Raw genomic sequence first — 26,123 nt, 5'->3', positions numbered from 1 at the left:
ATGTAAGTTAAAGACACTCTTAAAAATCTTACCATTTTATAAGAAAGGCATTTTATACTTACAGCAAGAAAGTTTCATGAGAATGAAAATATATGTTAAGAATAGTTTCTCAAGGAAGATACAATATTAACAAAAGAATTATTACATTTTAGGGATTGAAAAATGAAGACAAACTACTACAATAACAATTGAGATTAAATTATTTGCATTATAATACTATAAATATGCATAAATTATATGAACATATAGGTAAGGCAAGACCTTTAACAAATAAATGAAAATAATAATTTAATTATGTAACACAATGTTGTCTTCTTTAGTATAATTTCAGTTTTTTTATTACTATATCGCACAAATAAATAGTTGATGTAATATAATTAGGGAAATAAGATCTTTATGTGGCCATCAAAATGAAAATATGTAGGTCCAAAGATCTAAAACTTAAGCTTTCAACATATCCACTTGAAGAGCAAATCACCAGGCGCCATCATGATCAATTAGTTTGATAAAGTAAGCTGTGGAGCCTGAGAATCTACATTTCTAAACCGATCCTAGTAAATGTTAGTGGACACATTCTTTCAGGGTAATCTAGATGTTTCACTATTTCTATATTAAACTGACAGTTAAAAGCAGTTTTACCACAGGAAAAAAATAATAATACAATAAATCACACATATGTAAGGTCTACAATTTTTAAAATTTTACATGCATACACCAGTGGAATCATCTCCTCAGCCAAAATAAATATGAGCCCACTCACAAAAATTTCCATGTGCTCATTATCTTCTTCATGCCTCTACCCCATTTCCTGCCAACCTCTTTCCAGGAAATGACTGATCTGTTTTCTGTCATTATAGATTTATTTACATTTCTAAAATTTTATGTAAATCTAATCATGTAGACTGTATGTTTTGTCTAACATAGCACTCAGTATAATTATTCTGAAATTCAAATGTGTTGATATGGGTATCAACAGTTCATTTATTTTTATAGCTAAGTAGTATTCTAATGTATAGACAGATATGCTGCAATGTTTTGATTCATTGAAATTGGGTTGTTTCTAATTTATGATTATTACAAATAAAACTATCATAAATACAAGTTCTAGATAGACCTATTTCTTCATTTTTTATTAGTAAATGCCTAGGAATTGACAGGGTCCTATAAGATGTGTTATTAATTTTTTATGAGATTGCTAAATTGTTTTCCAAGAGTGTATTTTTTTACATTTGCACCAGCAAATCTATAATAGCTCAAGTTGTTCCACATCCTCATTTATACTTGGTGTGAATTAATCTAATATTTTGATATTCTAACAGACTTATAGTGGTATCTCATTATGGTTTTATTTTGCATTTCCATAATTGATAATGTTGAGTCACCTTATATCTGTTTCTTTAAAGTGTCTTTAAATCTTTTTTTTTAATTTTATTGAGTTTATTTGTACATTTTAGGGATACAGTACAGTTACATTCATTGTTGGGATCATGTACCTTTACATGGCAAGTCTTGATTCTCATTTTTTTCCCCTTACCTCTGCCCTCCCTTCACCCCCTCCTCCCCTCCCCATCTACAAACACTTTATTTTCATCTTTTCATTCTCTCACATTTTTTTCTTTTCCCTTTTTGTTCTTCCCCTACGTATCACACCTTCCCTACACCTTTAGCTCCTTTCTTCAAATTTCTAAATGTCAGTAATCTTATTAGAATCTTATGCATTGTAAATCTTGCCAACATTTTTTCTGATTTGGTTTTACTTGAGGATGTTTATTTTACTAGTTAGTTAGAGATTTTTAAAAACTTTGCAGCTGTTGATTTAGCTCAGTGGTTACACCGCCTGCGTTGCAAGTGCAAGGTCCCTAGTTTGATCCCCGGTACAAAAAAAAAAAAAATGCATCCAAAATAACAGATATGAGAATTGTAAGAATTTTGCCATACTGCAGCTATCTTTTCATTTATCTTAACATTCTAGGGAGCAATGATTCTTAATTTTGATGAAATACAATTTAGCAGTATTTTTAATGGATCATAAATATATGTCTAACTCAAGGTCATAAAGATTTTCTCTTCCATTTACTTGTTAAAGATGTACAGATTTAGATTTTATATTTCAGTGTATGATCCATTTTGATTTAACTTTTACATATAGTGAAAGTTGAATCAAAGCCCTTTTTTTTGTTCATATGAGTATGCAATTTCCCAGGAAAAATTGTTAATATCTATCCTTTCTCCACTGAACTGTCTTTGCACTTCTGTCAAAAATCAATTCACCATACATCTGTGACTCTCTACTGTTATATTAACTTATATGTCTATTACTTGGCTGACAAGACTATCTCATTTATTGTGGTCATAACTAAGTCTTGGAATAATGTACTATAAGTCCTCGAATTTTATTCTTCTTTATAAAAGTTATATTAGCATTATATGTGAATTTTGAAATCTGCTTGTTAATTTCTACAAAATATTTTTTTCCTCTTGTGGTACTGAAGATTGAACCCAATGTCTTTGTACTGAGCTATATCCCAAGCCCTTGTAAAATTTTTTGAAAGGTTAAGAGAGGGTCTCATTACATCACAGTTACCTGGACTAGATTCAAACTTGTAATTCTCCTGCCTTACATTCTCAGAGTGCTGGGATTACAAGTATGCACCACCATTTCCAGCTCAGAACAGAATTTTGATTGAGGTTGCCTCGAATCTATAGATAAACTGGAGGGTACTAGAGAATTAAAAATACTGAATTACAGAGTCCATAAATGTAATATGTACTTCCATTTACTTGGGTTGTCTTTGATTTCTGTTAGCAATATTTTTGTAATTTTCAGTGACTAGGACTCATACACTTTTATCTGATTTATTTCTAAGGATTTTAATTGTTTATGATATTGTAAAAGCAGTATTATAATTCCAATTTCTTATATTTCATTGTTTTACTATAGAGATACAATTGCTTTTAATTCAATAATCTTAATTTATTTATTTAATTTACTCTGTGAGCTTTCTAAATTCAGCTATAAGTTTGAAGAGTATTTTGGAAGATGTCAATAGAATTTTCCACTTTAAGAAAACATGTTAAGAACATGAAAAAAGGACAGTTTTATTTCTCCCTTTAAAGTTTGTATACTTTTTCCTTCCCCCCCCCCACGCCTTGTCTTACTATACAGGTGTATCAAGTAATTGGTGAAAGCAGAATGTTCCTGAATTTAGGAGATAAGAACTCTTTTCCCACTGACTGTACTTTTTTTTAGCTGTAATGTTTAAGGTGATGACCCTTAAGATTGAGAAAATTTCTTTACTGTTCTTGGAAAATTTTTAAAGTCAGGAATGCACTGAACTTTGTTAAATGCATCCTCTGTATCTATTGTTGTAAATATATACATATTTTATTTATTTTTAAAAATATTTTTAAATTGCATCATATAGTAGCTCCTGGATTGGTTTCTCATGGTCCCTTACTATTTTTAAGAAAGTGTTTCTTTACCTGGTCACTAATTGCATTCCTTTCTTCTATATTTGAAATTCTGTTCTCACATTGGCTTATTCTGTTGAATAAACTTTCAGTGGAGTTTTTAATCTCCTGGAAATCTGTTTGCATCTGTTTTATGGATTCCATTTGTTGCCTGTGTTGTATTCCATCATGCTCCTTAGCTCTTCTTTTTTATCTGTGTCCACTCTAGATTTATTAATCATATCTTATACTATGGGAACAATCTCTTCTGTTATCTAAGAAATAATTTCTGATGTTATTCATTCCAGATCCTCTTTTGTTGCCAGTTCAGGGAGTCTAGATAGTTGAGTATCAGATTGTTCCATCTTGTTTCCCTTTGAGATTGCCTTAGGTAATCTGGAAGTCTTGTTTTGAGACATGTCTATATGTCTTCTCATTTCAACAGATACAGAATGCTATACCTTTATTGAGGCAACTTTTTGCTAACCCTGTGGTCTTCAATTCTCAGCAAATCACTCAGCAGCCTTTCCTCTGGTGCCCACCAGTATACCCATTCCTGGAATCAGAAAGGTGGACTTCTGGATCCCTGAGCTGACCTGTTGTCTGGGTGGGCATCTGGCTGGCCTGTGCACACTTGAGTTGGTATCTAGGTGTGCCTCTTGCTGGGACCTCCATGTAGCTGATGTCTTGGAGGGCATTTTTCTGGGGGCTGTGTATCCCAGTTTCGTCGTGTGAGTAGGCTTCTCACTAGGGTCTCTGTACACTTATCAGTGGTCTAGGGGCAAGCCTCTGGATGTCGTTTGTGTGCCTGTCCAGCTCTTTTCTGGGTGGTCCCTTGTCTGGGCAGACATGCCTGAGCCTCTGGGTTGTGGTGGAGCCTTGTCTGGGATCTGCCTGCAGTCATGATGCTCTGGTCCACACAGCTGCTCCCGAGGATCTCTACAATGCTTTATTTTTAAATATTAAACCAAACACATTCCTTTTATGAAACTCACTTAATCATAATGTGTTGTACACTTTTTATTTCATTGCATATCAATAATTTGCTAAAATTTTAAGAATTTATGTATCTATGCTCCTGAAGGAAACTGCTGTGCAGTTTTCCAGTTTTAATTTTCTTTTGATAGTACTTGGGATTGAACTTAGGGCCTTTGAATTAAACTACTTTTCCAGACCTTTTTATTATTACCATTTTAAAAATTCTGAGATAGGTAGGGTCTTACTAAATCACCAAATTGCTCAGGCTGGACTTGAACTGGCAAAACTCCTGCCTCAGCTTCCCAGAGGGCTGAGATTATAGGCATGTGCTACCATGCCCAACACTTTTTGTATTTTTGTACTTTTGTTTTTATATGCCTTTGGAATAAAGGATATGATTGCCTAAGAAAATTATATGCAGAGCATTTCCTGTCCCTCAATTTCATGAATGAAATTATGCAAGATATACATTATCTCTTAAATAAATATTTTGTAGAATTCATGAGAGAAAACCCTAGCTGGAATTTTCTTAGAAGAATTGACAAGTCAATTTCCTTAATTGAAACACTGATGTTCATATTTTGCTTTTTAAATTATTTTACTTATTTATCTGTTTATTAGTCTTGCTTTTGTTAATGTTTGTTTCTTAATAAATGTTTCCCTTTCACCTAAACTGTCACATTTATTGTTATATCAATTAACAAATTACATCTGTGAAAGTTTTTATATTGTTTTCTAGTACCTACATTTTTCTTCTTATATATATTTCTTTCTTTCTATTAATTGAATTTCCCTGTCCTTTTGTGGCTAGTTAAGTGGGAAACTTCAAGAACTAATTTTCATCTTTCCTCTTTTATTACATGGACTTTTAAAGCTATTTCTCATTTAAACACTGCTTTCTTGTCATCTCACAGTTTTCAGATGTTGCTTTTAAACAATATACTAGAAATATTTTTTAAGTTTCTTTGTGATTTCCTCCTTCACTTATTAGAAAGATGCTGTGTAATTTCCACATAGTTGAAGATATTCTACATATCTTATTTTTGTTGATTTCCTTTATTTTTTATTTTATGAAAAAAGGTAAAATTTCATAATAAGAGCAACAAAAGTTAGTAAACTGTGTAGCATTACATTTAAAGTAGTTACTCAGAGTATAAGACAGATGAACAAGATTCTCTTTTTCAAAGACATCAGTTAAACTAGTGGTATAAATATTTTAAATTAGCATATATATTAAAATTATTATTGATTTCTTACTCGTTACATTACATTCAGAGATTATGCACTAATGTTTTTGATCATTTACTATTCATAGGCTCTTATTTTGTGGCCCATCCTATAGTCCATCTTGATATACATTTCATATTCCCTTGGAAAAAAACCTGTACTCTGTAGTTGGTGGATGTAGGATTTTATATGTCAATAATGTCTATTTGTTAACAATGAGATTCAGCTCATCTATGCCTTTACTAACATTATTCCTAGTTGGTTCAATGACTGAGATAAGAGTATTAGAATCTACCACTATAATTGTGAATTTGCCTATCCCTTTAATTTTTTTCTAGTTTGGCTTTATGTGTTTTGGACTTCTTATAATTGTTAAATAATTTTTGTGTTAAATAAGAGGAGAAAAGATATATCTTTTTATATCACCTATACATCACAAATATAATCATAAATACATCATTTCTAATGCTTTTCATTGAACACTTCTGTCTAGTCCCTTTAACCTGAATAGATTTCTATTTATTTTCATGCATTTATATTGACTTCTCTATATCTTTCAAAATACCTTAATTTTGCCTGTTTTTGAAATATATTTTCACTGTATGATTATTTTCAGATTTTTTCAAGTTCTAATAATATTTTTACAGTTGTACATCATCCAGTCTTTCTAGTGTAAAGCCTATCACTATTCATATAATTGTTCCATTGTACTAAGGTGAATTTTTCCTCTAGCTTTCAAGATTTTATTTTAATGTCTTTTCTCAGTAGTTCTATTATAATGAGAGCCTATGTATAATTTTCTTTGTTTTTCTCTTTTTTTTCCTCATTGAGTTTATTGGTACATTTTAAGTATACAGTACAGTTACATTCATCATTGGGATCTTGTACCTTTACATGACAGGTCTTGGTTCTCATTTTTTCCCCTGACCCCTGCCCTCCCTTCACCCTGTTTTTCTCTTTTTAATATCTGTTGAACTTCTTTTGTCTCTGAATTTGTATTTTTCAACTATTGTGGTGAACTCTTGCCATTATTACTGCCCCATTTTTATTTCTATTCAGCTGCCATTTCTCTCTTATCCTTATGGTACTCTATATTTATTTCCAAATATTTAATGTTGTTATGCCTCTGCAAATAGAGCTCAATGGCTCCTTGCCTTCCTGGCGAGTACAAGGTCCTGAGTTCAATCCCCAGTATTGGGAAAAAATATTGTTATGCAAGTCATTGAGATCCTATTCATTATTTTTCCCTCTGTGTTCCTCAGATGAGACCATTTTTGTGATTTAAATTTTTAAATTCACAGATCCTTTCTTTTATCATCTCAATTCTGTTCTTAAGCACACCTGATGAACTCTTTTTTTCGTATGTTTGTTTTTCAAATCCTTTTTTGATAGTTTTCAGTACTGTTGTGACTCCTTATCTGTTAGCTTATAAGTAAATTTTCTTTTAACTCAGAAGATATATTTATCTTATCTGTTTTAAGTCTTCAATTAAAACTGTTAACACCTATACTATTTGGTGTGTCAGTGGGGGATCTTGGGATAAAACCCAAAACCTTGAGCATGTTAATCATGCACTTTGCCACTGAGGCAAACCTCCATGCTTGTATTATTTTAGATTTAGGTCTTCTTCATAACTATAGATTATTTTTAATAGGCAAGCATTTATCTTTTTACAAATGATAAACATTTAGTTTTATTGCTAGAAGTCTAAGTTCCAGACTATATAAGATGTATTAAAAGCCCATTACATAAAAAGAGATTCAAATTCTAATCTGCAACTCTGTAGTTGTGTGTTTGGGCCATTAAATTAACTTCACATTCAAGGTCTAAAGGAGTACGGGAAGTGAGAAGGGTAGGGGAAAGGAAACAAGGGAAAAGGAAAAATATGAGAAAACGAAAAAATGGAAACATAGTTTTTGTAAATATGGAAGGGAGGAGGGCATGAAGAGATGGCAGGTGTATGGGGAAAAATGAGAACCAAGACCTGTCATGTAAAGGTACAAGATCCCAATGATGAATGTAACTGCAGTGCATACCTAAAATTTACCAATAAACTCAATGAGAAAAAAATTAATTTCACATTCTATGTATTTGTTCTTTTTTTAATTGGCAAGTTTTAATTGCACAGTGGACATCATGGGTAATATGGAAAGACTCTGGGTTCTCTTCTCTTCCTCTGAATAATATCGAAATTTTGCTTAAAAATAGTTAATTCAGCTGAACTCACATTTACAATTGTTTCCCTGTCATTAGCAGCACATAAATCTATGCTCAGTTATTGCAGTCTTCTAGCTATTTCTTTTGCTTGGCAATAGGAATGATCCTTTAGATATATAAAGCTCAGGATTTAAACAAGAATTTGAATGGAATTCTCAGGAATATTTTCAGTCCCTCCTGTGTCTCCTTTCATTATAGCATATCTTCTCTTATTTTCTAGCCATTCTGGCATCATAAGCTTTCTTTTTCTGATTTCACAAGCCAGTATGACTATGGCTTTTTATCATAGTTCTAGCCAACTTCCTCAATGCAGACTGAGTGTTGTAATCAGGAGATACGAAAACATATTAATGTAAATTCACCCAGTGTAATCGCTTTCTTTTAAGGGTAAAATCCTCTTCACTTTTTCTTCATTTGATCATTTTGCCATGTTATAAAATAGTTGTTAATATTTTTTCCAGAATGTTTAGTTCTTATCTCTAGTGGATCAATATGAAAAAAGGCATTGCACTATTATGATAAATGAATCACTCTGAAGTGTTCTTAGCACTACAGAAAACACTTTACTGCAAAAGCACTGCTCTCAAACTAATAATACTCACATAAGTCTTCTGTAGAACAATATTCACATAACATTAATGATTGTTCTGTTAGGAGGCCAGTGCACTATATGATAAGATGAGGCTTGGATAATACTCCAAAACAAAAATGGATCTGTTTGCTCCAATATTTTAAGCATCTTGAATATGCTAATGAATCTTTTATTATTCCTAAGCAGAACAAGTCTTAGAGATATTGTGCCAAACTTTTCTCTACATAATTAGCAAATTCATTCAATCGTTCAAAAATATTTATTGAGTTCCAAAACATAGGGATTACAGTATAATCCTATCTCCTAGTATAACTTATATTACAATTCACTATCATGTTTTCACTTTCAAGTTTTACTGTCAGTCATTGACTCAAAATGCCTATGTTTAGGCTTTTGTGTTCTCACCAATACTCTTTTGTAATCCTCATATCTATGTAATCAGAGGTGCTTATATGGGAAAAGTACAATAAAAACATATATTCATTTATCATTAATTACATGGATTCAATAAATCTACATGAAATTCTCCAGCATGGTATTAAATACAGATTAGTAGTCTGATAAATGTTTAGTTTTCTTAAGTGTCTTCTCCCTCTTTTTGTCTATTAAATCAGTGACTTCAACAAGATAGATAAAGGGTGAACAGATTAAAATTATCAAGCTAAATACAATCAGCAGCTTATTTTATATGGTCCAAGAGCTAAGGATTCTTTTAGTCACTACTAACAGACTTACTAAGGAAAAAAAAATAAGGAAAGAAATGTTGGGTATGCAGATCAGTGGTAGAATGCTTGCTTCACATGTGGGAGGTCCTGGATTGCATCCCCAGCCTGGAAAAAATAAAAGTAACCAAACACAAACAAAGCAAAAATATCAGAAAGAACAAAGTGTCAGAGAGAACTTATGTGTCCCAGAAAGTCTAAAATATTTACTGCATGGCTTTTAATAGAAAATATTTGCTGACCTTTGAGATATAGACTAATATAGAATAAGTTCTCTAAAACAATCATTGTAGAAGAATTCATTTTACTTACGTGCTGAGATAGAGTCCTTGTTTTAAAAATCAGTAATTTAGGGGCTGGGGATTTAACTCAGTGGTGTAATATTTGTCTAGCAAGTGTGAGGCCCTGGGTTTAGTCCTCCAAAAAATAATTTTTTTAAAAAAGCAAAAAACAAACAAAAAAAAATCGGCAGTTTAACAATTTTACTAAGTTTGCAAAGGACCATCTCAGATCTTACCTTTTCTCCTTTTACACCACTACAGTCACACTTTGATCCTGTAGAACACCCATAGCAAGCCTATAGGGAAGAGAAAAAGGGAAAAATCATTGAGCATAAACTAGAAAATCATGCTTAGATTTCAACTGAATTCAGCAATCTCTACATGTAAAACAAATATCAGAAGAATATCTGAAAGAATATCTACAAATGACAAACACTGGTTACCTGTGCAGAAGATTTTTATTACATACATTTTATTATATACATTAAAAGTAGAAATATTTTTTAAAAGATGTTAAAATGAAAAATAAATTTATGTAACTTTCCTATAGCATGGGTTTTCCCTTTTCCAAGCTCTAAGAACTCATTTTTCACTTAACATTGCTTGTAAAAAATCACCTTTCAATTTATATTTAGCAATAACTTTGACAACTAGCCAAGAATGGATACCACTTTAAGTCAACTTGTTTCTCCGCATTTATATGCAATTGGGGAACATAATCCAAAAAATACTACATTTTACCACCTTTCTTTGCTCCTACTTGCTCATCACTAATAGTGTCTCAATTTCTAGTAACTCTATGCTTTAACACAAATGATGTTCCCATAACCTAGATATTCTAAATGGCCACTACTAAAATGTATATTCATCGCAAAAATGGTAGAGTGCTGAGTGGCAGCAATTCAGTCTCTTTGAGCCCCAAAATCCCAACACCAAGAAGAAACAACTTGGGGAAGAAGCACAAAAGAGAGAAACAGAGCCCCGGGAATCAGGTAGGAACTGAGATGAAAATTAAAAGCTACAGAGGAATTGAAGAGATGGACTACATGTAGAGACAGGAACAAAACAGTCTGGACTTTCTCCTTGGCTCCCAGCTTGGGGCTCTTTGGAGAGACTGATTCTGCAGAAGCAAGGTGAGTAATGGGGGCTCCACCAAGAAACTGAACCAGCAGACTGGGGTGGTGATGAGAGGACACCGAAGCTGTTGTGATCTGCAGGGACAGTACAGGGTTTTGCTCTGATGGTACTCTTCTTTATCACAGCCAACACCAGAAGAGGGATCACAGAGCAGGCATTCCCACTGCCAACTGAGAGTGAGGGGTTGGACATCATTCCAGGAAAGGGCTGAGTGTTTAAATCTGGGATGTAAAACTCCTGGGGGCCAGCTTCCTTCAGAGTTACAAGTTTTGGGTCAATCCACTTTCCAGTCTACCTTCTGTCTCATGTAGACAAAAGCTTTCTCTCCCTCAATACACTTTTCCTACTCTTAACTTCCATGGTTCCTAGAATTCATTCTTTAATTTTAGAGAACACAAACTCATGTTTTGGATATCTAGCAGGTTTGGGAGTTACATCGCTTCGCCCTATATCATTTTGGAAGTCTTCCACCCACAATAGGTCAGAGGTAAGAGTTTTCTTTCAAAAGTTCTAACTTTGGTCTTTTTGCTTCATAGATTATAACTTGTTTCATAGATTCTGGTTTTTGTTTCAGAAATTCTGGCCTTTGTTTCAGCTTTTGTCTAAAAAGTGTCTTAATTTTAAGTTGTGCATTTTAAATGTTTGCCAATTTCTTGTTTTTCTTATGTGTTGTGTTTTGTTAAAATTATGTTTATTCTTCTTTTGTATGCGTTGCATTTGCACTTAGTTGCTTCAAAATGCTGTAAAATGGGTGTCTTATGAAATCATCTCAGATAAGGAAAGTTCAGGCTTTTATCTGACCTTATAGAATTATAAATGAATGATGGTTACTCTGCCATCTAGAAATTGCCTTTCGGACAGCTGCCACTCTCAAAGCAGAGGACAGGTTTCTCCAGTTGCTATCTGGTGAATCCCTACTCCCATTGATGCCATTGGAGGGCAGAACATTGACCAGATAGGTAATTGGGTTCCTTTCAGGGAAATATCTCTGATTTTGTGGAACTAGCACAAACTGAGGTGACAACTGAGGGGTCATGGCCAGGGCTACTCTCTGGCAGATACCCAGAGGTCCCTCAAAAGAAACTAGCTCCCGACAGCCCTCCCATCCAGGTAATCAGCAGAATATCTCCACATCTTGTCCTATCTGGACTCCTCAGTGAGGTGAAAGGGGAACTTTGTCAGTGATCATCAGATATCCCCTGTCTCAGAGTGATCTGAAAGGATGCCATCAGGGTCCTTTCTTAAGCCTCTGTTAAGAGTTGAGCCACATGTTTAGACTGCTTTCTCTACTAATAGTAAGACAGAGTTACAAGTTTTACCTTTTCACAAAGACTGAGTCAGAGACAGCATGGTAGACAACCACAGACAGGGGGCGTATAGGAAGGAGACCCTCAGTGAGTTTGAGCTGGGGCCAGCAAGAACACAGGCTCCATACCCCATGGCAATAAGACATGTCTAGCATGAGTTGTCCTGGGTTTGTAAGTGTACACACTTAGTACTTGAACATCACCCTACTGTGTCCATCCAGAATGGATGTAGGGTCTGACTTCCTTCCTTATCTGCTGGCATGAACAGGAATGTCATGGCTTGGACATTGCCACAGCCCAGTGCAAACGGGATTCTGGATGGCAGAGGGGAGCACCGTGGAAAGAAACATGACAAGTAAGACTCCAACCCTGAGGTCCTCAGAAGGAAACCACTCATCTAAAAATACAACTAAGAATTTCTGGGGGGCATTTGTCTGTTTTCTAATTTTTTTTTTCCATTCCTCTTTCATCTTCACTGATATATTGAAGTTTGGGGAAATTTTCCTTTGCCCTTTTTCTTTATATATTTTTTCTTTTTCTAATTCTTTTTTCTTCTTTGTCTTACTTGTCTCATCTTTTTCCTTGTAATTTTTTTCTTTTTACATTTCATATTTCTTTTTGCACTCCTTTTATCTTTTACCTTCTATTTCTCACTCTTTTTTCCAGTTACCTTTGTCTAATTTCATTAAATATCCTTCTACTACCTAACATGAACTTTATCTCATTTTGTTCTTTTCCTTCTCAACTCTCCTAATTTAAGTTTTCAAATTTTTCCTCTGGCATTCTCCCATTGTCTTCTCACTATATCATTAATAGTATAAAATTAGGCTTTGCTAATTTTTAAAGAGTTAACTTTGTATAAATACTGTTGAACTTTATCTATGATTAGTGAAGATACAGTTGTTGAATTTAATACAGATTTGTTGTATGCCAGTTTCTGGATTGTCTTAGTGTTTATATCATCATTGTGGAATTTGTTTTTGTGGTTAAGGACAGCACACTATTGGTTCTTCTGATATGTCAGTACCTAATTTATCTTGTGTCATACTGCTTATTTCCTTGATATTTTTCAGGTCTCATAATTGATGCTATTAGTGTTTTTTTGTGTATACTAACACCCAGATTATCTTTGTGACATTAATAATATTCTGGTACATTTCCAGAGAACTGGGAACAGGGCCAATTGTACTTCATTTCCCCCTCCCAAGTTCACAGAGGCTGTATGGTTTTAAAGCAGAAGCAAAGGACTATTGTTAGCCATGCCCAAAGTGGATCACTGAAAAGTAGACTAAATAAAGGGATCTCCATACTAGCAACAGAGTCCATTATACATATTCACAAACCTCAGCACAAAACTTAAACAGGGAGCTTATAGAAAACACTGAGAAAAAGCTAGATGAGCTAAACGAAATTATACATAACATGAATGACCAGTTTAGCAAAGACCTGAAGTCCATGAAAATGTTTCAAAGAGGAAATAAAAAATTATATTGAAAGTATGGGAAGCAGAAGTGAGGAATATGAGGACAGAATTTCAGAATTACAAGATAGGGATGCTTCCAAACACCAGCTACTGAAATATACCTTAAAAGTAATAAGAGAACATGAAAAATAGATCCAACAGTTGCCAGATGATGCAAAGAAGACTGATGAAAGATTTACCAGAATAAAGAAAGGAGCCTATGACAGCACCAATGGCATAAAAACCTGTTTAAAGAAATAAAAACAGAACTTACCCTAAATGTAGGGGAAAAAAGAAACATATAGATAAGTGAGGTATATAAAACTCCAAATAGCCACTGTCAAAACCCTATGCCACATTATTGTCAAAATACCAGAAATCCAACATAGCCACAAAATCTTATAAGCTGATACAGAAATGCAATGAAACACTCAGAACTCTAAATCTATTAAAATTACAGTAGATTTATCAACACTAACATTAGAGCCCAGGAGGGCTTGGAATAAAGTGTTTCAAGTCCTAAGAGATAACAACTTCCAACCCAGATTTTACGCATCCTGAAAAACTTCCCTTCAAAGTTGATGGAGAAATAAGGTATGACCTTGACAAGGAACACTCAAGAAATACATGACCACCACACCAGTGTTACAAAAAATCCTCAAGTTTTACCCTAAAAAGAGAAAATGAAAAAAAAGTCAATAAGTCTAAGAGAATGAATACACCTGGCAAGGGTAATAGTTAAATAGAAGGGAAAGAAAATAAGGAAATCATCAACAGGAAAAAAGATACAATGACAAGAATAAGTCAGTACTTGGGCCAGGGATTTAGCTCAGTGGTTCTGCTGCCTGCCTCTCAAATACAAGGACTGGAGTTCTATCCCCAGTCCCCCAAACCAAAAAAAGAGAATAAGTCAGTACTTACCTGTAAAAACTCTAAATGTGAGTAGTGTTAATTCCTCTATCAAAAGACAGATTGACAGAATGGATCAAGAAACAAAATTAAACAATATGCAGTATACAAGAAATGCATTTAATTCAAAAGGAAATGCACAGGGTTGGGGATTTAGCTCAGTGGTTTTACCACCTGCCTTACAAGCACAAGGTCTGAGTTCAGTACCTGGTACAAAAAAAAAACTTAGCCTGGGATTTAGCTCAGTAGCTCCGGCACCTGCTTTGCATGCACAGGGACCCAAGTTCAATCCCCACTATGAAAAACAAAACAAAACAAAACAATCAAACGCACAGATTGAACAAATTATTCCATACAATGGGAACACAGTAAAAAGCAAGAATAGCTATCCTAACTTCATAAAAAGTGGATTTCAAGCAAAAACTGATCAGCAGAGACAAAGATGGTCATTACACATTGGCTAATAAACAATTAAACATGAAGAGATAACAATTACAAGGATATACACACCAAACACTGATGCCCAGTTTTATAAAACAAAATTACTGGACATAATAAATCAGATAAACACCAACACAATTATAATGGAAGACCTCTATACTCATCTGTAACAGACTAACCAGACATAAATAAATAAATAAATAAATACCAGAGAAGAATCAAACCTTCAGACAAATGGACTTAATGTTATCTATAGAGTACTCCACCCAAGAACAATAAAACACACATTTCTTTTCAGCAGCACATGGAACTTTCTACAAAACAAAACATACTAGATCATAAAGCATGCTTATGTAAATGCAAAAGAACTGTATTATCCCACACATGTTCTCAGATCAGAGTGCAATAATACCAGAAGTCAGTGGTTGAAAAAATAACAGAAATTATACAAACCCATGGAAATTAAATATGTGCTTGAATAAACATGGGGTCAAAAAAGAAATCAAGGAAGAATTTAGACAGTGCCAGCAAAACATACGAGAACCAGTGCAACACAATGAAATTAGTCCTAGGAAGGAAGTTTATAGTTGTGAATGCCCATATCAGAAAAGAAGCTTGAGCCAGAATAAATAACCTAGTGATGCAACTAGAGGTCCTACAAAAACAAGAACAACCTAAATCCAACACTACTACATGAGGGGAAAATATAATGATCAGAGCAGAAATTAATGAAATCATGAATAAAAAACAATACATGCAATTGTAATAAATTGAGGAGTTGGTTCTTTGAAAGAATGAACAAAGCTGACAAATTCCTAGCTAATCTTACTGAAATAGGAAAGAAAACATACAAATCAAATCTATGAAATTAGAAGTGAAAAAGGCAAAATTACACCTTTTTGGCTTGATCGTGGAGGAATCTCTCACTTACACTGCAAGAATCTGTGCCATTGAAAGATGTACTCCTGATTGTTCAAAGTGGAAGCCTGTTATTCAGCCATTATTCATCATAAATATGTGATTAGGTTATGCACTCTTATTTTAGTGTTATACATTAAGCATAAAAATATTAAATATATTAAATAGGTTTGTTTGGGCAGACTTGTCAAACATGATGTCACATCAGAAATCAGAAAACTTAGGGGAATGTTGAAAAAATAAGAACCAATATATATCATGTAAAGGTACAATATACCAATGATGAATGTTGTCATACCGTATACCTATGTACCAATAAACCATGAATAAAAAAAGAAATCAGAAAACTTTTTAGGCACTAGAGAAATATTAATATGACAATTCATTTCAACATATTCAACTAATTCAACAAGTATTTATTGATCACTTGTTATCTGCCAGTTACATTGTCATGTTAGGTGCAGGTAGAGATTCAAAGACAGTAAATCTTTATTCACTAATGGAAACCATGTACCTGTATACAAAAATGTACATTACAGTGTCCCAGAAACAGGGGTTAATTTAAAATATATAATGTTTCTGCAAGGATTAATTCTAAACTCCAAACTATGAACTTATAAAATTTAGAAGACACTGATTCACAAAATGGTACTGATTCACAAGTTCACATGATAAACCTGTTGATAGACAAAATCCCTGAATTAGATGGAGCATATTGTCAACATTTAGGTACATGTGTTAATAGAGGGGAAAATTTTGTGCTAATCCAAAATGGCTGCTAAGGTAAAAATATTCAGCTTTGGATGTGTGCTTGAAATTTATGTGCAAAGAACTCTGTTGCTAGTGAAAGACTGTATAATTCTGAATCTTCATCCTATATTAAGAGATCTTCCTCTGTTTAAGAAGAAATATACATCTTGAGAATAATGCATCATTAGCAAACTAAAAACAATATAATTTTTTAATAATTATATTTTTAGTAAATAATAATGACCCATAACTTCTAATGTAATCTATAAACAAAGCATTTAATATTTTTCAAATGATTTATGCAATATTTTTCTTTAAAATGATTTACCTTTTTACACTTTAATACTTAACACATGATTTACTTTTTCGAGATCACTACTTTAAACATTTGCGAATTACGGATAAATCTGTTTGAATACAATTAAAGTTATATTCTATTTATTCCACCTTGGTTATTAGGACTCTGACACTCATGAGCTAAACAAAACAAAAACCAAGTGACTGTAATACACATATAAACCACTAAATGCCACTTTCTAGAAAGTTAGTAAAAGTTGCCCCCATGTGGAAATAGCACTAATTAAATGTCTGGTTAATGGAACACTTTTTTTAACCAATGTCTATTACTATAGATTAGGTGCCTAATAAGAGCAAAGCAAAATATTATGCCTATGATCTGTACAAAAAGGATTAGGTGTGAGTGCTGCATTTAAGGAACTTCCAATCTAGAGTTTACATCAGCATCTGAGTCATTAGGGAACCATGCACAAGTCATTGTCATACCCTAGGGCTATTTTCTCATTTGTAAAATAGACACTGACAATATGATCTCCTTAGGTAGCTTCCAGCATTCACAATCTGATTCTGTAGGATTCACTAAGTAAAAATGAAGGATATGTATGGTCAATAACTGCTTCAAAGTTAAGAAAGATAATGCCCTTGATCCTGATACTAGTACTAATAATACTATAGAGAATCTGAATGCCATCAATTTGGAAGGATGTGAAAAAAGATACCTACAACAAAATGATCATGCTAAGCACTAAGACAAAAAGTCAAAATTGGCTGATGCAGACTCAGGTAGAATGCACATTAGGTACCTCAGTTTAAAAGGCTAAGTTCATAAGTAAAAAGGTATAGTGAGAGATAAGGTCAAAAGATCATCTTTTCAATCTGTGGGAAAAAACTATTCAATTCTAAAAAACTTATATAATATCACTGAAGAAAGAAAGTGATGCAATTATACCAATCTTTTAACAGATTAAGGAGAAAAGAATAGTTTCAGAAAGTTTTGTTACACTGCAAAAGACATCATTAACTATAATAATTAAAACAGTATGGTACTGCTCAAAGAATAGGCAGCTGAATGATACAAAACAGACTTATTACAGGCACACATACACACTACATAATATAAGTTATGTAAAATAGATGTGAAAATAAAAAGTCAGAAAATAATAAATTTAGATATCAGGTTATAATAAAATAGAAGATGAATAATATTAAAAATGCCTGTGACCAAAAATGCTATAGATTTATTTGGTTCTGTATTTTAGAATATTTGCATATATACTAAAAATATCTTGGGATTGAATGAAATATAAACATTAAATGCATTCATATTTCATACATGCCTTACACACATAACCTGAAGCTAACTTTATACAATATTCTAAATAAGCTTTAGCATGAAACAAGATTCCCTTGTATGAAATTCTGTACTTATGGTGTGATGTTAGTGTTCAAAATGCTTTAGATTCTAGAGCATTTTGGATTACAGACTTCTTTCAGATTAGAGGTGCTTAATCTGCAACACTTACTAAACTTAAAAGTACAAAAAAAGCAAACTTTTACATGCATTAGAATCATTCAAATAATTTTGCAAAAGTTCACACATAAGGAACCACTCCTGGAAATTCTATTTCAATAAGAAATAAAAAGTTGGACAGTAGAATTCACTGAATTTTTTGATTGACATACATTCAGGCACAATGTAAAAGAGAGTAAGGAGGAAAACAAGGGGGAAGTCAATCAATGGGTGCAATGCTATAATATGGTAAGAAGAATAAATTCTGGTGTTCTATGGCACAAGAGGATGGAAATAATTGACAATAATTCATCATACAACCTTTCTTCTAGGCACTTTATAATAAGAGCCACTTCAACAGGAAGACCTAAAAATTATAATAAATATGAAGCTCCTAAGAACAGAGCCAAAAAGATACATAATACAAAAGTTGGCCACATCAAACTGAGAAATAGGCCATTCAACAATAGTTGGAGATGTCAATAATTTATATTATTTAATTGATACAACAGACAGGTAAAAAATCAAAAAGGAAATGGAGAACCTGAACAACAGTATGACCCAACAGTACCAAACACATATGTACTCAAAACTTTACTTAATAATAGAATATGCATTCTTCTCAACAATGCATAGAACATTCTCCAATCATAAAACAAATCTTAATTAAACTAAAAAGGACTGCAATCATGAAAAATATGTATCTTGACAACAATGAAGTGAAATTAAAAATCTATAATGAGGGCTGGGGATTTGACTCAGTGATTCTGCTGCCTGCCTTTCAAGAGAAAGGGCCTAATTGCAATCCCCAGCGCACGCTCGCACGCACACACACACACACACACACACACACACACACACACACACAACTGTAATAAAAGAAATGTTGGATATTAATACAAACATTAAAAATAAAGTTATTCCTAATTAAACTGTGGGTCAAAGAAGAAATTACAAGGTATATTAAAATATTTTGAGTGAATAAACACCACAAGATACCTAAACATATGGGATGCATTCAAAGCAATACTTAAAGAAAATTTTATATCACTAAATATCTATGCTTTTTAAATTTCAGCTAAATAATATTGTTAGATATACAAAAAACAGCAAAGTAAAACTAACGCAAAGACAAGGAATTTAATGAAGATATCAGCTGATGTTAATCAAACAGGGAATAGTAAATAAGGATAATCATCAAAACCAAAGTTTCTTCTTAGAAAAGGTTAACAAAAAATTCAAAGCACCATAGAAGGGGGCTCAAATTAGTAATAACAGGAATGGAGAAAAGAGCTGCACAGGCACACAACCTTCATCCAGAGTTCCACCATACCATCAGTAAGTGGGTACATATCTCAGGGAGCAGCTGTGTGGACCAGAGTGGGGCAGCTTCAGGTGGATCCTAGCCAGGGGCCCACTCCAACACCAGAGGTGTAGGCATGTGTACTCAAGCCATGGCCCCCCTAGAAAAGAGCTGCACAGGTGCACAACCTTAATTCAGAGTCCTGCCATACCTTCAGCCACAGTGAAGTTTCCACCTGGAAAAGAACTACACAGATGCACAAGCAACAGGAAGAGGTTTCCCCCGAAACTGTTGATAAGTGCCTGGAGACCCTAGCCAGAGAAAACAGGAACTGGGATACACAGCCCCCAGCCAAAGACCCCCTCAGACAAAAGCTTCATAAAGGCCCCAGCAAGAGGAACACTGAGAACCATCCCAAGTGTACAGAGCCCCCAGCCAGAAGGTCATCTCAGGGATCCAGAAGGCCTCCTTTCTAAACCCCAGAATTGGTTTACGAGGGAGCAGCAGAGTAAAGGCTGCTTGGGGACTTTCTGAGAATTGAAGACCACTAGGTGAGCAAAATGTTGGCTCAACAAAGGAACAGCAGGCTGCATCTGTTGAAATCAGAAGACACAGAAATAACTCTCAAAACCTAAGGTAACCCCAAAGGGAAACAAGATGGAACAATCTGATATTCAACCATCTGAACTCCCTGAACAGGCAACAAAAGAGGATGTGTAAAAAAATGAAATCAGAAATAATTTTTCAGATAACAGCAGACATAGTGCCCATAGTACAGGATATGATAAATAAATCTAGAGCAAAGACAGACTAAAAAAAATAAAAGGACCTGAGAAACATGATGGAATACCAACACAGGCAACAAATGAAATCCATAAAACAGATACAATCAGATTTCTGGGATATTAAAAATGCCATTGAAAGTTTACACAGAAGAACAAGCAAATGTGAGAACAGAATTTCAGATATAGAAGACAGGATTGCAATTAGTGACCAAAAAAAGAAAAATCTCTTAAAAATAGTAAGGAACCACAAGAAATCAATCCAACAGCTGCTAGATGACTCATAGAAGAATATCATTAAACTGATCAGGTCAATGAAGAAACAGGAGAGAGTGCAGCTGACATTAAAAAAAATGTTCACAGAAGTAATTGCAGAAAACACCACTAATAGGTGAAAAGAACTTGACATAGGACTCCAACTAGCCCTGATTAAAAAACCAAAATCTACACCTAGGCATATAATAGTTAAGATTCCAGAAACCCAACAGAACAAAATTCTACAAGCAGTTAGAGAAGAGAAACAAATCACATACAAGGAAAGCCCATCAGAATCACAGCAGACTTCTCAACACAAACCCACAAGGCAAGAAGAGCATAGAGTGACGTATTTCAAGCCCTAAAGGAAAATAACCTCCAACCCAGATTAATGTACCCTGCAAAACTATCTTTCAAAATTGATGGAGAAATAAGATACTTTTATAACAAAGAGCATCTTAGGAACTTCATAAATACTAAATCAGCAGTCCAAAAAAGTTTAATCAATATCCTAGGAAAAGACATTGGGAATTACAACCCCAGGAAGCCCAGTAGAATGAATCCATCCGGCAAGATGAGAATAAGTCAACACATATCGGTTATAACCATCAATGTTAATGGTTTCATTTCACCAATCAAAAGAAATAGAATGGCAGAATGGATCAAGAAGAAAGATACAGCAATATGCTGCATACAACAAACACACTTAATTAAAGAAAAACTCAAAGACTCAAAGTTAAAGGGTGGAAAACAATATTTCATGCAACAGCAACGCCCCCCCCCCAAAAAAAAAGCAGGAGTAGGTATCCTCTTCACAGATCAAGTGGATTTCAAACCAACACTGATCAAGGGAAACAAAGTGGACACCACATCCCTGTAAAGGGAACAATCCAAGAGGAAGAGATGACAATCACTAATATATGTGTGCCCAACTATATAAATCAAATGCTAAAGGACATGAAAAATAATATAAGCACGAGTACAGTACTACTGGATGACCTCCATAACCCATGGTCACAAATCGATTACAAACAATAAATAATGAAATAGTAGAATTCAATCAAACGCTTTAACAAATGAACTTAACAGATGATGAAATAGTGTTCCACATCACAAATTAAGCCTACACATTCTTTTCAGCTGCACATGGGTCATTCTGAAAACGCTCACAGACCATGTTTAAGTAAGTGCAAAAGAACTGAAGTTATCACCTGTATATTATCAGAACATAGTGCGATGAAATTGGAGATCAACAGCAAAAGAAATGGCAAGAACTTCATAAACACATGGAAACTGAACAACAGTTCTGAATAAGCAATGGATCACAGAGGCAATTAAAGTAGAAATCAGACAGTTCCTATGATTAAATGACAATGACAATACAACATATTGGAATCCATGGAATGCAATGAAAGTAGTCTTATAAGGGAAATTCATAGCAGTGAATACCCTTATTAGGAAAACAGGGTGAGCTCAATTCTACAATATGATGCTTAACCTCAGGCTTCTAGAAAACAAAGAGCAGAACAAATCCAAATTTCATACAAGGGAGGAAATTATAATGACCAGAGGAGAAATCAATGCAATGCAGAGTAATAGAATGATACAAAAAAAATCAATGAAACCTAGAGTTGGTTCTTTGAAAGAATAACGAAAATTGACAAACCCTTAGCCAATCTTATCAAAAAAGTAAAGAAAAGCCCAAATCCACAAAATAAAAAATAAAATAAAATGGAGTACTACTCAGCCACAGAGAATGAGAAACTAGAGATATTTATAGCTAAATGGATGCACATTGAGGCCATACTCTGAACTAAAATAAATAGGAGGTATATGTGTAAATACAGAATAATTTCTCTAGTGTGAGAATCTGAAAGTGTAAATAAGGACTAAAAGGTATAATAGATAATGTGAAATATGAAGAAAAGGTGCAAAGGGGAAGGAGAAGTTGGAGCGGTAGGGGAAAAGAAAGATGGGAATGAAATTAACATGAAAAAAAGAAAAATGGAAACAAAGCCTTTGTAAATAGGGAAGGATGGAGGGGTTGAAGGGAGGGCAGGGGATGGGGAAAAAATAAGAACCAAGATGAATTATGTATAGGTGCAAATTTCCAATGATGAATGTCATTACATTGTATACCTTAAATGTACCAATAAAATTAATGAAACAAATCAGGAATGAAAGAAGGGACTTTACCACCATGGTAGGAATGGCAGGAAACTTCTTCAAACTCATAATGGACATCTACCAAAAAAGAACCACAACAAATATTAGAGTAATAAGAGACTGAATCATTTCAATCTTTATTAGACCAGAGACAAAGAAAACATGTCCACTATGTCTTTTCTTTTCAATGTAATCCTAATGGTTTTGTCTGTGGAACTGAACATTCTATACAAAAAAGGATAGTAAAAGTAAAGCTATTTATCTTCACTAATGACAGTCTTGTATTTATAAATTCACATTGGAACTAATAAATGAGCTCATCCATATTACAAGGTAGTAGATAAATATAGAAAATTCAATTGTATCTACACTACCATTAAATTATGTGAAAAATGTATTTTTAGCATAAGAAAATAAATTTTTGGAATAAACTTAAGTAAACAAATTCAAAACATTTATTCTGCACATTACAAAACATTGAAAAATTTAGAGAATACCTAAGTAGCTGAAAAAATATCCCAAGTTCAAGAAACAGAAGACAATATTAAGATTATAAAATTCCCATGTTTTTCTGCAGATTCAAAGTAATCCTTATAAAAATCTCAAAAGTTTTTTCCCACAGAAATAGACAAGCTGATACTAAAATTAAAATTGATTCATATGGAATCACAAGAAGTCCTAAAGTCAAAAAATATTTTTAAAAATTTAAAACATATTCAAATCAATATGGTACTGGCATTGGGATAGACATGTAAGTTAAAACATCTATATGAGAATTGATAATGCCATTCATTTAGAATGAATTGCTTTTTTTTTACCAAGATGCCAAGGACATTCACCAGGGGGAAGAAATATGATTATCAACAAATAGTGCTGGGACTAATCCATATCCACATGCAAATAAAAGAAGTTGAACCCCTTCTTCATACTATACATAAAAGTTAACTTTCAATGGAAAACAAATTAAAGAACTAAAATTATAAAACTCTGTGACAAAAACATTGGAGTAAATATTCCTGATATTTGTTCAGTAAAAGCCTTCTTAGACATAATATTTAAAGCAGAAGTTTTAAAACTTTAATAAAAATCAACTTTATAAAAATTTCATCAAAATAATACTTGTGCTTCAAAGGACATCAAGAAAGTGGGAAGACTACCCATAGAATGGGAAATGTGTCCATAAATTGTGTATCTGATAAGGGACTTTATCTAGAATATATAAAGAAAGTATAACTTGCCAAGAAGAACTCATTAAGAAAGAAAATATTTCAATTAAAGAATGAGAAAAGGATCTTAAGAGTCATTTATCCAAAAATATGCATCACTATCCAATAAGCACATGCATAGATGCTTATTATCATGAGTCATCAAGGAAATACAAAACAAAACCACAACAAGATTATCATTTTTTTACATGCTAGACAGTAATAATCAAGAAGAAGGAATATATGTTATTGAGGATGTGGAGAAATTAGTACCTTCATATATAACTGGTGTGAATATAAAATGGTGCAACCATTTTAGATAATAGTCTTGCAGTTTCTCAAACAGACAAATGAACCAACAATTCCAACCTTAGGTATATACCCAAGTGAAGTTGAAACATATTCATATGAAAATTTGTACAGAGATATTGAAAACATTATTCATAATAGCCAAAAAGTATAACGATTCCAAATATTCACCACTAGATGAAATGATAAGCATAATGTGCCATATGTGAAGAATGAAATATTATCTGGCAATAAAGACGGATTATTGTTTCATGATGCAGTATGTGTAAACTTTGAAAACACTGTGTTATATGAAAGAAGCCAGATACAGTATACTACTTGCTATATGATTTATTTATATGAAATGTCGAGAGTAGAAAAACCTAGAGAAAAGTAAATTGCATTGGCCTGAAGTTATGAGTCAGTGGCAAACTATGGTTAAGAAATGCTTTCAAATTTATGTATGTGATGCTTGCATGATTCTATAACCATGCTAAAATCAACAGCACACTTTATATGGGTTAACTGTGCAGTGTGTAAATTATATTTCAATGAATCTGTTAAAAAATTCGTGTCAAGAAATGAAATGTGGAAAGACGATACTGTTGACAACTGCGAAAGGCCTGAGTCTTTTTCTTACCTAGAAGTTAACGAGTCAGTTTACCACAATATAATGGATGCTGGTAACAGATACAAGACTTCTTGATCAGAAACAAAGGATTTACTACTCAAGGAAATTTTGTGGATTCTCTGAGCACTGATTTCCACAGCGCGATGCTAAGCAGAGAAGATTATGCCTCTCCTATGCTACAGTGCTGTTATAGAAGACAAATTCAGTATTTAGAGAACCCAAATATTTCATAATGGGCAGTAAGCTTCTTTGACTTTTGCATGAGATATCATCAAAGTAAACAAAGCTGGTGTTTCTTCCAAAGGGAGATAATATCTCCATTTTCCAAGTCACTCACTATAAAAACATTCTTGAAAATAAGAGTTCAGTGAAGGGACAGTTCCTCTCCTCCAAGATGTACAAAGACAGAAGAGATTCACAGAAATTTTTCTTCAAATGTATTAAAAAATTTTAAAAAGGTAAGGGAATAAACTAAGTACATAAACAACTAAGAAAGTCTTTTTAAAGACTTGTATGATTATTGTCAATTTTCTAAAGAGTGGTAATTATATCGTATTTATGTAGAATAAAATACCTTTCCTTAGGGAAGGTATGTATGCTGAGGTATTTAGGTACATAAAATTTTATAATATCTGTAACTCACTTTCAAGTGGTTTATCAAAAAAGAAGTATAGATACACATATGCATATTTACATCATCATTAAACACAGAGCCACATTTGAAAATAGGATATAAAGATATAAACTAAATAAGGCAAAATTCTAAATATTGTTGAGTCTAGAAGATATATTGATCATTATATCTTGCATTTTTGGGAAAATATTGTTATTAAAAAGACATGAAGTATATTGAGACAAATGCTGGAAACAAACATCCTTAGACTACAAAAAAGGAAGCATACTTCAAAATGTATGGTATTTATTAGAAGCATCAAAGTAATAAGACTACATGGAAAAGTTAAAATATGAAAAAGTCAAACAATAACCAAAGATAGCTGATATTGCTATATTAATTTCAAATGAATTAGATTTAATTTATAAGTTTATGAAAGACAGAACAAGATAAATTCAGAATAATATAAAGGTTTGGTGCACAAGTTAAGGTCCTAATAGTAAACCCCTCATTTTATACACTAATAACATTCTCAAAATACATACAACCACTAGACTGAAAAGAAGAGAAAAGTCCACAATCATAATTTGAGACTTTAAACAGACATCTTGCAACTGATAGGACATATGAGAAAAACAAACTCTAAGGATGTAGAAAGATCTGAATGTATATAACAACCTTT

General features: G+C 33.2%; 1 protein-coding gene across 3 annotated transcripts in view; it reads right to left on the bottom strand.

The window, feature by feature from the left end:
• LOC104847582 (collagen alpha-5(IV) chain) overlaps positions 1-26,123 on the bottom strand; it is a 267,506-nt gene that overhangs the window by 169,242 nt on the left and 72,141 nt on the right. For all 3 annotated transcript variants that reach the window (XM_010603053.1, XM_010603055.1, XM_033760324.1), the window contains exon 3: positions 9,704-9,763. In XM_010603053.1, the coding sequence (XP_010601355.1) occupies positions 9,704-9,763 (60 nt within the window). The remainder of the gene's footprint in view (positions 1-9,703; positions 9,764-26,123) is intronic.

The sequence above is a fragment of the Fukomys damarensis genome, unplaced genomic scaffold (assembly GCF_012274545.1).
Source record: "Fukomys damarensis isolate Sample0158 unplaced genomic scaffold, DMR_v1.0_HiC HiC_scaffold_39, whole genome shotgun sequence".
NCBI classification, from domain to species: Eukaryota; Metazoa; Chordata; class Mammalia; order Rodentia; family Bathyergidae; genus Fukomys; species Fukomys damarensis.
The sequence above is the reverse complement of the archived record's forward strand: the minus strand, read 5'-3'. Positions and strand labels throughout refer to the sequence as shown.